General features: G+C 47.0%; 1 protein-coding gene across 1 annotated transcript in view; it reads left to right on the forward strand.

The window, feature by feature from the left end:
- Window positions 1-13975, forward strand: part of AMFR (autocrine motility factor receptor) — a 38378-nt gene extending 24403 nt beyond the window's left edge. Inside the window, exons 9-14 of the mRNA XM_075281872.1 lie at window positions 372-562; window positions 7777-7880; window positions 7968-8102; window positions 8196-8267; window positions 8383-8567; window positions 11052-13975. Coding sequence (XP_075137973.1) covers window positions 372-562; window positions 7777-7880; window positions 7968-8102; window positions 8196-8267; window positions 8383-8567; window positions 11052-11190 — 826 coding nt within the window. The 3' untranslated portion in view covers window positions 11191-13975. The remainder of the gene's footprint in view (window positions 1-371; window positions 563-7776; window positions 7881-7967; window positions 8103-8195; window positions 8268-8382; window positions 8568-11051) is intronic.
- Window positions 13976-17052: the final 3077 nt, after the last annotated feature.

Raw genomic sequence — 17052 nt, forward strand, 5'->3', positions numbered from 1 at the left:
ACTGAGGTGGTGCATTAGTTTTAGGTTTCAGCTGTAATGTACAGATGACATGCTGCTGCACCTTTCATTGGAGATGACTCCAGTTGTGAGTGTTTAACCCCATAGTTGCTGCAGTCAATAGTGTGTGGGTGTTTGTGTATAATGGGTTTCAGGTGCCGATGTGTTATGGCTGACAGGGGCCCTCATCAAAGTCGCTGGGTTTTGAAGTCCTGGTCCTGCCTTACAGTAGTATATTATTAAATATTAAAATCGCCATCTTCCCATTTTTGAAAGCATTATTATATTAATTCAGCACTGGGAAAAGTAAGAGGATATTTGAAAAAAACATGGCTGCTTTCCTGCTTTTTTATAAACTCCTTCTTTCTACACAGCTCTTGTCTTCGCTCTTGGCTAGAACAAGACACTTCCTGTCCAACTTGTAGAATGTCTCTTAATATGGCCGATGGTACCAGACCCCGTGGAGAACAGCCAAGAGACAACATAGATCAAAATATGATCCCACTAACCGTGACTGAGGGGCGGCCCCGACTCAATCAGCACAATCACTTCTTCCATTTTGATGGTAAGAGGAGTTCAGTAATTTGATGAGCAGGGGGAATAAAACAAGGGGGTCGCCTTATCACCGGCAGCACCTTAGTATGAGAGGCTACTGCAGGTACAGTGTAGCATTGCATGCATCACTGGATTTTCATATTGTATATACTCAAAGGATCTGGGACTACCACTATTTGTAAAAATCCATATAAGTATCCCCCCAAAAAAACAAATTAAAACTAATTAAAACATAACCTTCAAAACATTAAATTGATAAATGTTATGTTTTAATGTTTTTTTTTTTGTTGTTGTTTGTTTTGTTTTTTTTTTTTGTTTTTTAGTTTTTTTTTTTTTTTTTTGGGGGGGGGGGGGGGTACTTATATGGATTTTTAGTCATTGGATGGCCTGGACTTTCCCGAGTGAAATGGCTGTTTTTAGTGGCTTTCCTTCATGTTGGAGTCCCCAGACGTTATCTAGGTGTAAGAAGAAATGTTCAAGGACAAGTGTTTACTAGAGATGAGCGAACACTAAAATGTTCGAGGTTCGAAATTCGATTCGAACAGCCGCTCAATGTTCGTGTGTTCGAACGGGTTTCGAACCCCATTATAGTCTATGGGGAACAGATACTCGTTAAGGGGGAAACCCAAATCCGTGTCTGGAGGGTCACCAAGTCCACTATGACACCCCAGGAAATGATGCCAACACCTCTGGAATGACACTGGGACAGCAGGGGAAGCATGTCTGGGGGCATCTAACACACCAAAGACCCTCTATTACCCCAACATCACAGCCTAACAACTACACACTTTACACACTCAATACCACCTCTCTGACAGTAGGAAAACACCTTGAAACATGTGTATTTGGCACTTGCAGTGAGGAGAGCTTGTCACCAGCAGTGAATTTGGCCCTTGTAGTAAGTTGAGGTTGGCACCAACATTTGTTTTGAAAATCAGGGTGGATTGAGCCTCTAACCAGCAGAGTTTGGGCAAATTCATGGTGGAGGGACCCTCTAAAAACCCCAGTTTGGACCAATTCATGGTGGAGGGAGCCTCTAAAAACCCCAGTTTGGACCAATTCATGGTGGAGGGAGCCTCTAACCAGCCCAGTTTGGACCAATTCATGGTGGAGGGAGCCTCTAAAAAACCCAGTTTGGACCAATTCATGGTGGAGGGAGCCTCTAACCAGCCCAGTTTGGACCAATTCATAGTGGAGGGAGCCTCTAAAAAACCCAGTTTGGACCAATTCATGGTGGAGGGAGCCTCTAACCAGCCCAGTTTGGGCAAATTCATGGTGGAGGGAGCCTCTAAAAACCCCAGTTTGGACCAATTCATGGTGGAGGGAGCCTCTAAAACCCCCAGTTTGGACCAATTCATGGTGGAGGGAGCCTCTAAAAACCCCAGTTTGGACCAATTCATGGTGGAGGGAGCCTCTAAAAACCCCAGTTTGGACCAATTCATGATGGAGGGAGCCTCTAAAACCCCCAGTTTGGGCAAATTCATGGTGGAGGGAGCCTCTAAAACCCCCAGTTTGGACCAATTCATGGTGGAGGGAGCCTCTAAACAGCCCAGTTTGGACCAATTCATGGTGGAGGGAGCCTCTAAAAACCCCAGTTTGGACCAATTCATGGTGGAGGGAGCCTCTAAACAGCCCAGTTTGGGCAAATTCATGGTGGAGGGAGCCTCTAAACAGCCCAGTTTGGACCAATTCATGGTGGAGGGAGCCTCTAAAACCCCCAGTTTGGACCAATTCATGGTGGAGGGAGCCTATAAACAGCCCAGTTTGGACCAATTCATGGTGGAGGGAGCCTCTAAAAACCCCAGTTTGGACCAATTCATGGTGGAGGGAGCCTCTAACCAGCCCAGTTTGGACCAATTCATGGTGGAGGGAGCCTCTAAAAACCCCAGTTTGGACCAATTCATGGTGGAGGGAGCCTCTAAACAGCCCAGTTTGGACCAATTCATGGTGGAGGGAGCCTCTAACCAGCAGAGTTGGTGGAAATTAGGGTGGAGGGAGCCTCTAACCAGCAGAGTTGTGGGAAAGCAGGGTGGAGGGAGCCTCTAACCAGCAGAGTTGTGGGAAAGCAGGGTGGAGGGAACCTCTAACCAGCAGAGTTGTGGGAAAGCAGGGTGGAGGGAGCCTCTAACCAGCAGAGTTGTGGGAAAACAGGGTGGAGGGAGCCTCTAACCAGCAGAGTTGGTGGAAATCAGGGTGGAGGGAGCCTAGTATTAGCAGAATTGTGCAACGCTTATGGTGGATGAGTATGAGGATGCGGAGGAATTGGAGAGGTTGAGTACAGACATGGAGTTTCATGTTGGGGTGCTTTACACAGGTGGGCACAAAAATGAAGGCTCTATCCAGTGGTGGTTCATTTTTATCAAAGTGAGCCGGTCGGCACTCTCAGCTGACAGACGGGTGCGCTTGTCAGTGATGATGCCACCGGCTGCACTGAACACCCTCTCAGATAGGACGCTGGCGGCAGGACAGGACAGCACCTCCAAGGCATATAGGGCAAGTTCAAGCCACAGGTCCAACTTCGACACCCAATAGGTGTAGGGCGCAGAGGGGTCGGAGAGGACAGGGCTGTGGTCGGAAAGGTATTCCCGCAACATGCGCCTATACTTCTCACGCCTGGTGACACTAGGAGCCTCCGTGGCGGCACTTTGGCGAGGGGGTGCCATCAAGGTGTCCCAGACCTTAGACAGTGTGCCCCTCGCTTGTGTGGACCGGTGAGAACTTGGTTGCCTACTGGAGGAACTGCCCTCCCTGCCGCCAACGTCACATGCTGGAAACATCTCCATCATATTCTGCACCAATTGCCTGTGGCAAGCATTGATGCGATTGGCCCTCCCCTCTACCGGAATAAAAGACGAGATGTTGTTTTTATACCGGGGGTCAAGGATAGCAAAGATCCAGTACTGGTTGTCCTCCATGATTTTGACAATACGCTTGTCGGTTGTAAAGCACCCCAACATGAACTCAGCCATGTCTGCCACAGTGTTAGTTGGCATGACTCCTCTGGCCCCACCGGAAAGTTCAATCTCCATTTCCTCCTCATCCTCCATGTCTACCCATCCGCGCTGCAACAATGGGACGATTCGAAGTTGCCCGGAAGCCTCCTGTATCACCATCACATCATCGGACAACTCTTCTTCCTCCTCCTCCTCCTCCATTAAACGCAGTGAAGCGGACAGATGTGTGGGCCTACTCTCCAGCTGTGACGGATCGGATGCTATCCCTAACTCCTCTGTGTGATCTGAGTTATCCCTGATGTCAATCAGGGATTCTCTCAGAACACACAAGAGCGGGATTGTAAGGCTCACCATCGCATCCTCAGAGCTCACCCTCCTTGTGGACTCCTCAAAGACCCGTAGGATGTCACAAAGGTCTCTCATCCATGGCCACTCATGGATGAGAAACTGAGGCAGCTGACTTTGTGGCACCCTAGGGTTTTGTAGCTGGTATTCCATCAAAGGTCTCTGCTGCTCAACCACTCTATTCAACATCTGAAACGTTGAGTTCCAGCGTGTGGGGACGTCGCACAAAAGCCGGTGTTGTGGCACATGCAGGCGTTGCTGGAGAGATTTTAAGCTAGCAGTGGCTACTGTCGACTTGCGAAAGTGGGCGCACATGCGCCGCACTTTCACCAGTAGCTCTGGAACATTGGGGTAGCTCTTTAGGAAACGTTGCACCACTAGGTTGAAGACGTGGGCCAGGCATGGAACATGTTGGAGTCCGGCAAGCTCCAGAGCTGCTACCAGGTTCCGGCCGTTATCACAAACGACCATGCCTGGGCCCAGGTGCAGCGGCTCAAACCATATTGCCGTCTCATCGAGGAGGGCATCCCTCACCTCGGAGGCAGTGTGCTGTCTGTCCCCCAAGCTGATCAGCTTCAGCACAGCCTGCTGACGTCTACCAACGCCAGTGCTGCAACGTTTCCAACTCGTAGCTGGGGTCAATCTAACAGCGGAGGAGGAGGCGGTAGAGGAGGAGGAGGAGGGGGGTGTTCTTCTCGTGTCCCTGCCAGGAATGTTAGGCGGGGAGACGAGGTACACCGGGCCAGTTTGGGAAGCAGTCCCAGCCTCAACTACATTCACCCAGTGTGCCGTCAGTGAAATGTAGCGTCCCTGTCCGCATGCACTTGTCCACGCGTCGGTGGTCAAGTGGACCTTTGTGCAAAGCGCGGAACTAAGGGCCCGCCTGATGTTGAGTGACACGTGCTGGTGCAAGGCGGGGACGGCACACCGGGAGAAGTAGTGACGGCTAGGGACGGCATAGCGAGGTGCCGCAGTTGCCATCAGGTCCAGGAAGGCGGGAGTTTCAACAAGCCGGAACGCCAACATCTCCTGGGCCAGCAGTTTAGCGATGTTGGCGTTCAAGGCTTGCGCGTGTGGGTGGTTAGCAGTGTATTTCTGCCGCCCCTCCAATGTCTGAGAGATGGTGGGTTGTTGTAAAGAAGCGCCTGATGGTGCCTTTGATGGTGCAGGAGAAGGAGATAAGACAGGAACAGGGGAGGATGAGGGAGAAGTCAACAAAGTGGCGGAGGCAGATGAAGTGGTGTCCTGGCTCGTCCTCTGGAGTGCATCGCCAGCACAGTCAGCAGTGGCAGTGGCAGAGGCAGTGGCAGTGGCGTGAACGGCAGGCGGCCTTTGTCTTGCCGTTGCTGCCTGCCACTGATTCCAGTGCTTGGATTCCAAATGACGGCGCATTGAAGTGGTGGACAGGTTGCTCTTCTCAGAGCCCCTAATCAATTTCGAGAGGCAAATTGTGCAGACAACACTATATCTGTCCTCGGCGCATTCCTTGAAAAAACTCCACACCTTCGAGAAACGTGCCCTCGAGGTGGGAGTTTTTCGGGGCTGGGTACGAACTGGAACATCTTGGGAGATTCCGGGTGTGGCCTGGCTTCGCCTAAGCTGCTGACCTCTGCCTCTGCCTCTAGCTACCCTTTTTGGTGCTGCACCTGCCTCAACATCCACACTACTTTCCCCGCTTGACATCCCCCCTGTCCAGGTCGGGTCAGTGTCCTCATCATCCACCACTTCCTCTTCCAACTCCTGTCTCATCTCCTCCTCCCGCACAATGTGCCGGTCAACTGGATGCCCTGACGGCAACTGCGTCACATCATCGTCGATGAGGGTGGGTTGCTGGTCATCCACCACCAAATCGAACGGAGATGGAGGAGACTCTAGTGTTTGAGCATCTGGACACAGATGCTCCTCTGTTAGGTTCGTGGAATCGTGACGTGGAGAGGCAGGTTGAGGGACAATGAAAGGAGCGGAGAACAGCTCTGGGGAGCAGGGACAGTTGGGGTTATTGTTCTGTGAAGTTTGGGAATTTTGGGAGGAAGGAGGACAAGACTGTTGGGTAATAGGAGGAGAGGAGGCAGAGTCTGACTGGCTGCTGGACAATGTGCTGTAAGCGTTCTCTGACAGCCATTGCAAGACCTGTTCCTGGTTCTCGGGCCTACTAAGGTTTGTACCCTGCAGTTTAGTTAATGTGGCAAGCAACCCTGGCACTGTGGAGTGGCGCAATGCTTGCTGCCCCACAGGAGTAGGCACGGGATGCCCTGTGGCTTCACTGCTACCTTGCTCCCCAGAACCATTCCCCCGACCTCGCCCACGGCCTCGTCCACGTCCCTTTCTGGGAGCCTTGCGCATTTTGAATTCCCAGTTAGAAATTGGCACTATATACCAGTAGCAAAAATTGTGGGTGCACGTAACCCCAATATATTCTTTGAATTCCCAGTCAGACAATGGCACTATATACCAGTAGCAAGAAATGAGGGTATTTATAACCCCAATATATTCTTTGAATTCCCAGTCAGACAATGGCACTATATACCAGTAGCAAGAAATGAGGGTATTTATAACCCCAATATATTCTTTGAATTCCCAGTCAGACAATGGCACTATATACCAGTAGCAAAAATTGTGGGTGCACGTAACCCCAATATATTCTTTGAATTACCAGTCAGAAACTGGCACTATATGGCAGTAGCAAGAAATGAGGGTATTTATAACCCCAATATATTCTTTGAATTCCCAGTCAGACAATGGCACTATATACCAGTAGCAAAAATTGTGGGTGCATGTAACCCCAATATATTCTTTGAATTCCCAGTGAGACAATGGCACTATATACCAGTAGCAAAAATTGTGGGTACACGTAACCCCAATATATTCTTTGAATTCCCAGTCAGACAATGGCACTATATACCAGTAGCAGAAATAGTGGGTGTATATAGCCCCAATTCTATTGCTAGGGGACTTGCAGGGTATTTCTGAGGTGAAGGTGGGGGGGCACACCGTTGGAACGGGGATTTGGGGTGTATATATGGGGTATACGGGAATACACTGTCAGTGTGTTCCATTCAGGATCCTGGGAAAGCTGGGTTGCGGCGATTGAGCCCGTCAGTGCCACGTTACACTGACAAGCTTCTCCCTGGAATTGAAGTTATATGTAAGCCCAATATATTCTTTGAATTCCCAGTGAGACAATGGCACTATATGGCAGTAGCAAAAATAGTGGGTGTATATAGCCCCAATTCTATTGCTAGGGGACTTGCAGGGTATTTCTGGGGTGAAGGTGGGGGGGCACACCGTTGGAACGGGTATCGGGGGTATATATCGGGTATACGGGAATACACTGACAGTGTATTCCATTCAGGATCCTGGGAAAGCTGGGTTGCGGCGATTGAGCCCGTCAGTGCCACGTTACACTGACAAGCTTCTCCCTGGAATTTGGCTCTTATAAGAGCTGTTGGTTGTCTTCTCCTTCCTATCCTAGCCTGTCCCTGCCTACCCAGAATCTAACCCCTAGCTAACTGGACGGAAACCTCCGTCCCCGGTGAATTGCAAGCTCAGAATGACGCGAAGCTGGGCGTCGCTGTTCTTTTAAATTAGAGGTCACATGTTTTCGGCAGCCAGTGGGTTTTGCCTACTTTTTTCAACGTCACCGGTGTCGTAGTTCCTGTCCCACCTACCCTGCGCTGTTATTGGAGCAAAAAAGGCACCAGGGAAGGTGGGAGGGGAATCGAGTAATGGCGCACTTTACCACGCGGTGTTCGATTCGATTCGAACATGCCGAACAGCCTAATATCCGATCGAACATGAGTTCGATAGAACACTGTTCGCTCATCTCTAGTGTTTACACCTCTGTAGTCATTTCACATTGACCAGTGCACAGAGATGTAAAGATAAGGCCACCCCTTTAATAATTTAATTATTTCTTTTAATTCAGGTTCAAGGTTTGCAAGTTGGCTGCCGAGTTTCTCAGTGGAAGTGATGCACACAACAAATATTCTAGGAATTGCACAAGCCAGTAACTCTCAGCTGAATGCCATGGTATGCATGGAGGGCAAAAATCTGACTTACCAAATTAATTTGGTGTAATATAATGTAGAAACTCGTAATGTGCTCCTATCTCCACAGGCTCGGCAGGTGTTAGACATGTTTCCTCAAGTACCTTATCACCTGGTCTTGCAGGATCTGCAGATCACTCGCTCTGTGGAGATCACTACGGACAATATTTTAGAGGGACGAATTCAAGTGCCTTTTCCTACACAGGTGAGTGAAATGTAATTGTTATGAACAGTATGTCACACGATACAGTGGTCATGGTAAAGTAATTGAGATAAACACTGTGCTTTTATCCTGCAGAGGTCTGATGAACCCAGGCCTGAGGGTTCCCCTGATGGTAATGAGCAACAAGAAACGAATGGAGATGCCCAGGTCAGTAATAGTACAGACCTCTGCTGTATCTGCTTTGAGGACGGGCACACAGGTTTTACATCAGGTATATTTATCTCATCCTGGGTACACTTTTGTATTTGTTGTCTTGTCTTAGACCGAGCGAGTTCCATTGAATTTGACACCAAGTACAGAAGAATATGGAGACTTTAGTGAAGCAGAGGCACAGCCCACTGATGCCGAAGACTTTGAGGCCAGAGGCAGCCGGTTCTCCAAGTCTGCAGAAGAGAGGCAACGAATGCTAAGCCAAAGGAAGGAGGACATGGTGCAGATGGCAAGAAGGTAATGCATAAGTAGCTACAATAAAATCTTACATATTACATCTTCAAACTTTATACAGTCTAACTTCTGATACATTTCTATTGTTGGGTGGAGAAGTGTCTGAGAGACTGAGGTAATGACATACTAAGTACAGATGTCCTATAAGGTGCCTATGAATAGTTAGAATAATGTGGTGCAGAAAGCCTACTTTATAGCCCACCTGAACCAACTGGATTTGGGGGCTCTAAGGTGCACTTGAAAAACGGGTAGCGCTTTCTCAGAGAACCAGAGACTATACTGGTTATAGTGGTTTTATTATCACTCCAATTCTTGTGATCAGTGGGGGTCGCAGTGGTTGAACTCTCCAATATCTGCAGCTTATTGTCATATCCTGTGGTTTGGGGATAATCTTGTTGAGATGGGAAACCCTTTTACAAGATGGTCTAGGCCCTTTTAACTCTTAGACATCCAGTAAATGTACAGCCACACTCTGTTCTTAGTCCACTTCCATGTTATTAAAGGGCTCTTTCAGGCTAAATAATTGATGACCTGCCCTTGGAATATTTTATCAATCAATGATTGCTTGGGGTCCAAATCTCTGGTCCCTGGCCGATCAGTTGCTGGAAGAGGCTGCGACTTTCGGGTAACCGGTTATCAACGAACATGATGTCACATGATTGTCATTGCCGCTTTCAATAGCTGATTGGTGGAGGTCCAGTGGTCGCAGCCACACAAATATTCAGTTGATGACTGGTCGTAACGATAGGTCTTTCATTTTTTATTAAAGGGGTTTTTCAGGACTTTTTAAAATTAAAAGCTGCCTGCTCTGGTCTTCACAAAAGTGATCCATAAACACAAGTGGCATCACCTAGTGGCCAAGTAATGTATGTGCTGAAGATCACCCTTCTATTCATTTTAACCCCTTCCCGACATGCGCCGTAATAGTACGGCGCATGTCGGGTCTGTAACTATGGCGACCGCCTGGGAGCCGGGCGGCCGCCATAGCCGCCGGGTGTCTACTGCTTTAAGCAGTAGACAACCAGCTCTAATGCCTCCGATTGGTCCCCGGACCGATCGGAGGCATTAACCCCTCCGGCGCTGCTGTCAAAGGCGCTGGAGGCGCCATTTTCCCGGCGGCGCATGAGCGCCACCATTTTGGCAGGGATCGCCGGCTCCTGGAGCATGCTCCAGGGCCGACCCCCCGTTGCCATGACAGCCGGGAGCCTTGTTAAAGGCTCCCAGCCGGTCTGCAAATTCTCTCTTTTGCAGGCTGGTGTATACAGCCTGCAAAAGAGATGATGATTTTTTGCAATGCATTGCAATGCATTAGCATTGTAATGCATTGCATTAGTGATCAGACCCCCTGGGGTTCAACACCCCTAGGGGGTCTAATAAATGCAAAAAAAAAATTAAAAAAATTTTAAAAAAAATATAAAAAAATATAAAAAGTATTAAAAGTTCAAATCACCCCCCTTTCCCTAGAACAAATATAAAAGTAGTTAAAAACTGTGAAACATATACATGTTAGGTATCCCCGCGTCCGAAATCGCCCGCTCTACAAATCTATGAAAATATTTTTCCTGTTCGGTAAACGCCGTAGCAGGAAAAATAGTCAAAAGTGCCAAACCGCATTTTTTTCACTGTTTTAATTCTGATAAAAATTTGAATAAAAAGTGATCAAAGCAATAACATTTCCCGAAAATGGTAGAACTAAAAAGTACACCCGGCCCCGCAAAAAAAAGACGCCCTATGCATCCCCGTACACCTATGTATAAAAAAGTTACGGCTGTCGGAATATGGCGACTTTTAGAAAAAAATTTTTTAACACCGTTTTGGAATTTTTTTTAGGGGTCAAAATGTAAATAAAACCATATAAATTTGGTATCCCTGGAACCGTACCGAAACACAGAATATAGGGGACATGTGATTTTGGCTGCACAGTAAACGCCGTAAAACCAATGCCCGTAAGAAAGTCGCAGAAATGCATTTTTTCTTCAAATCCACCCCATTCTGAATTTTTTTCCTGCTTCCCAGTACATTATATAGAATAATTAATGGTGGCATCATGAAGAAAAAATTGTCCCGCAAAAATTAAGACCTCATATGACTCTGGGAGCGGAGAAATAAAAAAGTTATGGGGTTTAGAAGGAGGGGAGTCAAAAACGAAAAACGAAAATCAAAAAATGCCATCGGCGGGAAGGGGTTAAACACTGGCACGGGGAGAGAATAATCTGTCTACCTAATGTACCACTAAGATTAGCAAAAAGTATCCGCTATAGGAAGGTGATCTGTTGTCCTTTGTACTTTCCAGTATTTTTGTGTGCTTCATATAATGGAGCATAAACGCTAGGCTTGTATAATGTTTGTGGTTACACTTTGTACATGGTAACTTCAGGATTAGACTAGACATTGAAGCCCAGAATTCATTTTGCATTTGGCTTTACAGTTGCAGTGTGTGCATATATACCTTTTCTTTCTTTTTAATTCTTTGTGGTCTTCTACCAGGCGCTATCTGAACAGAACTTCAGATGATGGTTTTCCCTCATTCGAAAACGAGGTTTCAGACTCTGTCGCCCTCCGCCGGCGGATGTTGGCAGCCGCTGCTGAGCGTAGGATTCAGCTACAGCAACCTTCGCCCCAATAATGACCAGAGTACGTGCATCGCCTGGACTTGATCTTTGTGCACACGATGCACACACAGACTTGTTCTGACCCAGCACCTTCCTCAAGAGCTGCTCCAGCTCGATGGACAGAATTCAGCTTTTGTAATCTCTATTGGGTTTTCTTCCTTGCAGGCCTTGTTTTTAGAACAAGAGGGGGCTAATATTAGGCTCTGATGAACTGTGTGTTTGATCGGTCTCTCCATCAAGAAAATGTATGACTGATCTTGTATGGGGAAACCTGACAGTATTTTAGACAGAGGAAGAAGCTTCTGGGGACTCTAGAGCATAACATATATGGAGAAAAAAACCCACAAAACACCCGTCCTCTTCTTATGCATTTCCTCAGCAGCAACTAACATTTTGGCAGTGTTTGTAGATGAGGACTATGCCATCTGTACGCATGGCTGTCCCATAACAATGGCATTTGTTTACAATATTTGCAGATTAAATATGTTTAATAAACTGTCATGTCCCGCTTTGGTGAGAAAAGAGAACCGTGCCCATCCATTAGATCCTGAGCAGGAGTAATGGAGATGTAATGCTTTATGATGAAGACTTGATGGATCCTGATCTGCCACTCGGTTGTGTTTACAAGTGTTTGAGGAGTTTCTGTGCTTATCGGTAAGATCTAGTAGGTTGTTTTCTTATATTGTGTAGGGGGAACTTTTATGCAACATAGTGATAGCAAAGGTGAGTAGCAAAAGAGCTGGCTTTTGTGCATTGCGACTTCATGGAGACTTGGCCTGACAAATGTGGTTCTGCTTATTCAGGGTCACTTTGCTTGTATTTCTGGTATAAACGGGAATCTCCGATGTCACATGAACAAAATGACTGATGTTTCTTATTTTCTCTCAACACTTTGCCTGTATTCTGCATGGGGCATTGCAGAACATTATACATGTATGTGATTCTGTCCCAAACAATGTATTTTTATAGTTTTCCTAATAAGCTTTATACATTGTTGTATCTGTTACAGGAGACACTATATAATTGTTATGCTTAAAGAAGTACTCTGGGCATAATGGAGACATTGTTAACCTTAGTGCAGGGATTGAGGGTGCAGGACATGATGCAGGAATAGAAAAAAGTAGATTAAAAAAAAAAAAAACCACCAAAGAGAGGATCCCAGTGTCACCTCTTAGGTCCCCATTAGGTAAAACCCAGTGTATCCATTTTGCCTAGAGTGTTCCTTTTACTTGGTGTACTCATGCTGTGCGGATTAGGCTGTTTCCACACGTGTTTGGCATTTAGCAATGTTTTTTACCAATTCAAGAAAGTGCAACTTTCTGCATTTCTAATCCTGTTCTGGACCAGCAATTTATTAGGGACAAGAGCAGCAGAAAGCGTTAGCAATAAATATTAGGATTGTGGGTAATTCAAAATAAAAAGGATACTTTGAGGTTGTCCAAGAGCAGATATGGATCGGATATTGATATCCTATCTTAAGGATAGCTAATCAGTGGGGGTCCTTCACCAGCACCTCCACTGACTAGTTGCTGGAATTAGATGGCTTTGTATGCTATGTAGTGACTGTGCTGCCCACCCCAGCACGACTTCTGGTACATGGTACAGATGCAGCAGCTGATCAGTTGGAGTGCTGGGTATTAAAGCCCAACCAGTCTCAATATGACAACCTATCCTAAGGCTAGGCTTTGAAGGGTTTCTACCAGTCCTTTTCTGTCCATTATTCTAAATGCATCCCCAGGTAATGCTTTGAGACATCTGTGCAAGCAAACCTTTGTATACCTGTAGAGAGATCTTATCATAGAGAAAAAGATTTATCAGAAATGCCAATGATGTCCAGGTGCCCAATATGCAGTCTCAAGCTTGGCATATGTTCAGACTCGGCATACTAAACCTTGTCTGTACCTTCACACCTTGGTCGTGACGGAAGGCTTAATGCTGATCAACATCTCAGTCTTCTCCAATAAATGTTTTTTTATGTGCGCCATACAATAATAGGTGCAATAGGATATTGATGGTCATGCCCACAGGTTGGAGAGTATTGTATGTGTAATATTAGAGTTCAATAAAGTGTGATGGGTCACCATCGAGAACAAGGAGGACCAGGGGGGTTAGTAAGGAAAGCCTGAGCACTTGCAGGACTCAGAACCACCCACTGGACACTTTTTTTTTTTTTTTAATGTAGATTGTGAGCCCCACATACAGCTCACAATGTACATTTTTCCCTATCAGTATGTCTTTTTTTTGGAATATGGTATGGAAATCCATGCAAACACGGGGAGAACATACAAACTCCTTGCAGATGGTTTTTTGCCCATGGTGGGATTTGAACACCAGGACTCCAGCGCTGCAAGGCTACAGTGCTAACCACTGAGCCACCGTGTGGCCCCCACCCACTGGACACTTTGACCTCATTTAGATATTGGTGAAGCTTCAGCTTCTCTCTCTCTATGGATGTCTTTATTTCATTGGGCAGAAAGTGACTGACTGTACCCCTTTAACCTTTATAAAAAGAAACTGACAACATTTACATTTTTTTTCTTCTTCATTGAAATCCCTCAGTAAAGTTGTAATGTGATGTTCTCCAAACACAGGTGTCCGTAGCCTAAGCAAGCAGCAGTATTCACTCACTCACCTTCATGGAACACAGTTGTGTATTGGAGACTGAGCCTGACTGCTAGGAACAGATATTTTAATTTTATTTTTTTTCAGATGCCTTTGCCATCACAGGATGCCTTGTGACTTGGCTACTGCAATTTCTGGATTTTATTCTTATAAAAATAAACTTTTAATCAGTGTTAATTGTTTGCGGTGATCTTTATGTTACAGTTCAGCAGAGCCGTGTACACATTTTATAGAACAGTAAATCTTGGCACCTATGTCTGCATGAATGAAGCTGAAAACCCACATGGACAACAGACCTTCCACTGTTTGTTGGTGATGTCCTTGAATCACAAAATCTTATAACACAAAGTGTTTCCTGTCCTGATTTTACCTTCTCTTGTAAAATGTAACTATTTTAGTGGGGTCTGAACAGACCACGACCTGGAGCAGCAACCCTCCTCCTTTGCCTCTTCTGCATGTGCCTCTTCTGACCTCTCTGTAAGAGTGTGGTATATTCTTGTTTCTGCTTAGCATTCTTTTCTAATTTATGTTTAAAGTAGTAGACCTCCCTCAAAAAAAGAAAAAAAAAAAAAGTACTCTGGTTGTCTGTGAGAAAGACTTATGATGTCATTTGTAGTGCAGGGACTCTTCTTTCTGGAGACTGTATGTGTGACTCTCTTCTGGGCCACAGCTGTTATTATTATTATTATTGTTTATATAGCACCATTAATTCCATGGTGCTTTACATTTGGGGGTTACATACAGTACACAAAATATACAGGTAGATATAATACTAACAATGACCGACTGGCACGGTGGAGTAGAGGGCCCTGCCCGCGAGGGCTTACAATCTATGAGGGACGGGGGTAGAGACAGAAGGAGAGGGGGGAGACTGTACAGATGGCAGTGTGGTGCTAGTGTTATTGGAGGTTGTAGGCCTTCCTGAATAGGTGAGTCTTCAGGGCCTTCTTAAAGCCTGTGATTGTGGGGGTCAGTCTTATGTGTCTTGGTAAGGAGTTCCAGAGCATGGGGGATGCACGGGAGAAGTGTTGGAGACGGTTGTGTGAGGAGCGGATGAGAGCAGAGCGGAGTAGGAGGTCATTGGAGGATCTGAGGTTACGTGTGAGCAGGTAGAGGGAGATTAGGTCAGAGATATATGGAGGGGACAGGTTGTGGATTGCTTTGTATGTTAATGTTAGTAGCTTGAACTCAATTCTCAGGGTTATGGGTAACCAATGGAGGGACTGGCAGAGGGGAGCAGCTGATGAAGATCGGGGGGAGAGGTGAATTAAGCCAGCAGCGCAGTTTAAGGTGAACTGGGGGGTGGGCGAGGGTGTTTGCTGGGAGTCCATGGAGAAGGGTGTTGCAGTAATCTAGGTGGGAGATTGAGGGCCTGGACGAGCATCTTAGTAGTTTCAGGAATGAGGAAGGAGCGGATTCGGTGGATATTCTTGAGTTGGAGGCGGCAGGAAGTGTTGAGGGTTTGAACATGTGACTTGAAGGATAGGTCAGGGTCCAGTGTTACCCAAAGGAATCCGGCCCGTGGGACAGGAGTACGTGTGGTTCTGTTGACTTTGATAGATGGGTCGCTTGGTGGGGCAAAGATGATGAACTCCGTTTTCTCCATATTGAGTTTGAGAAAGTGGGAGGAGAGAAAGGAGGCTACAGCCGTTAAACAGTCTGGAACTCTGGCCAGCAGGGAGGTAATGTCTGGTCCAGAGATGTATATTTGGGTGTCGTGAGCATAGCAATGGTATTGAAAACCATGAGATTCTATGAGTTGGCCCAGGCCAAGGGTGTAGATGGAGAACAGGAGGGGTCCTAAGACGGAGCCTTGGGGGACACCTACAGAGAGAGGAGGAGGTGGTGTGCGAGTGGGAGACGCTGAATGTGCGGTTGGTGAGGTATGAGGAGATCCAGGAAAGGGCCAGGTCTGAGATACCAAGGGATGAGAGAATTTCTAACAGGAGGGAGTGGTCGACTGTGTGAAAGGCAGAAGAGAGGTCAAGGAGGAGGAGGACAGAGTAATGGTGCTTGGCTTTGGCAGTTAGCAGGTCATTAGTGACTTTTGATAGGGCAGTTTCAATGGAGTGACGGGGTCTGAAGCCTGACTGTAGTCTGTCAAAGAGTAGGTTGGACGAGAGATAGGAGGAGAGTTTGGAGTGGACGTGTTGCTCAAGCAGTTTTGAGGTGTACGGGAGCAGTGAGATGGGACCATAGTTGGCTGGAGAGCACGGGTCGAGGGATGGTTTCTTAAGTATAGGTGTGACTGTGGCGTGTTGGGATGAGGAGCAGCAATTAGAGGTGTTATCAGGGGAGTAGGGTTAGACCGTCTCTGATGGTGTCAATTTTAGTTTTGAAGTAAGAGGCAAAGTCGTCAGCTGAGATAAGTGACGTCAGAGGGGTACAGGAGGAGGGAGTTGAAGGTGGTGAATAGCTGTTTGGGATTGCGAGAGAGTGCAGATATGAGTGTGGTGAAGTAGATCTGCTTTGCGGAGGTGAGTGCGTTCTTAAATGCGAGAACTGCCTCTTTGTAACTGAGGAAGTCCTCCTGGGAGTGGCTTTTCTTCCAGAGGCGTTCTGAAACCCGCGGGGCACGTCTCAGTTTTTTAGTCAGGTCAGTGTGCCAGGGTTGCCTATTGATAGGTCGGGCTCTAGTGGTTGTGAAGGGGGGCACAGAGTCAAGGTCTGAGGTGATGGTGGTATTATAGAAGGCATGAGCGGCATCAGCGTCCTGGAGTAAGGATATATCAGCGAGTGGTAGGAGAGAATCTGAGAGCGTGTGGATGTCAAGACAGTTTAGGTTCCTGCGGGGACGTGTTGGTTTAGAGCAGGGGTCTAAAACTCAATTTACGCGGGGGGCACTGGAGGTAGAGTCTGGGTGAGGCTGGGCCGCATCAGGTTTTTTACAAGCTATGCTCACGGCAGCAAATTTATCTGTGCCCATTCTTATTCATTTTTCATGTGCCCCCACACAGTCACCCATACATTATACAGTATGTTCCCTTCCAACTGTCCCACAGTATTAAACTGGGGGAAACTAGAGGGGGCATGAAACTGGGGCAGCTGGAGGAGGACATAAAACAGTGGGGGTAGTTGGAGGGGGGCAATAAATTAATGGCAGCTGAAGTGGGACATTAAACTGGGGGCAACTAGAGGGGGACATTAAACTCGGGAGGCTAGAAGCAGACATAAAACCGTAGGGGTAGTTGGATGATGACAATAAACTGGGGACAACTAGAGGCAGACAGGTCACCCTCCAGCTGCTCCCACAG

This window comes from Leptodactylus fuscus, chromosome 7 (assembly GCF_031893055.1).
Source record: "Leptodactylus fuscus isolate aLepFus1 chromosome 7, aLepFus1.hap2, whole genome shotgun sequence".
NCBI classification, from domain to species: Eukaryota; Metazoa; Chordata; class Amphibia; order Anura; family Leptodactylidae; genus Leptodactylus; species Leptodactylus fuscus.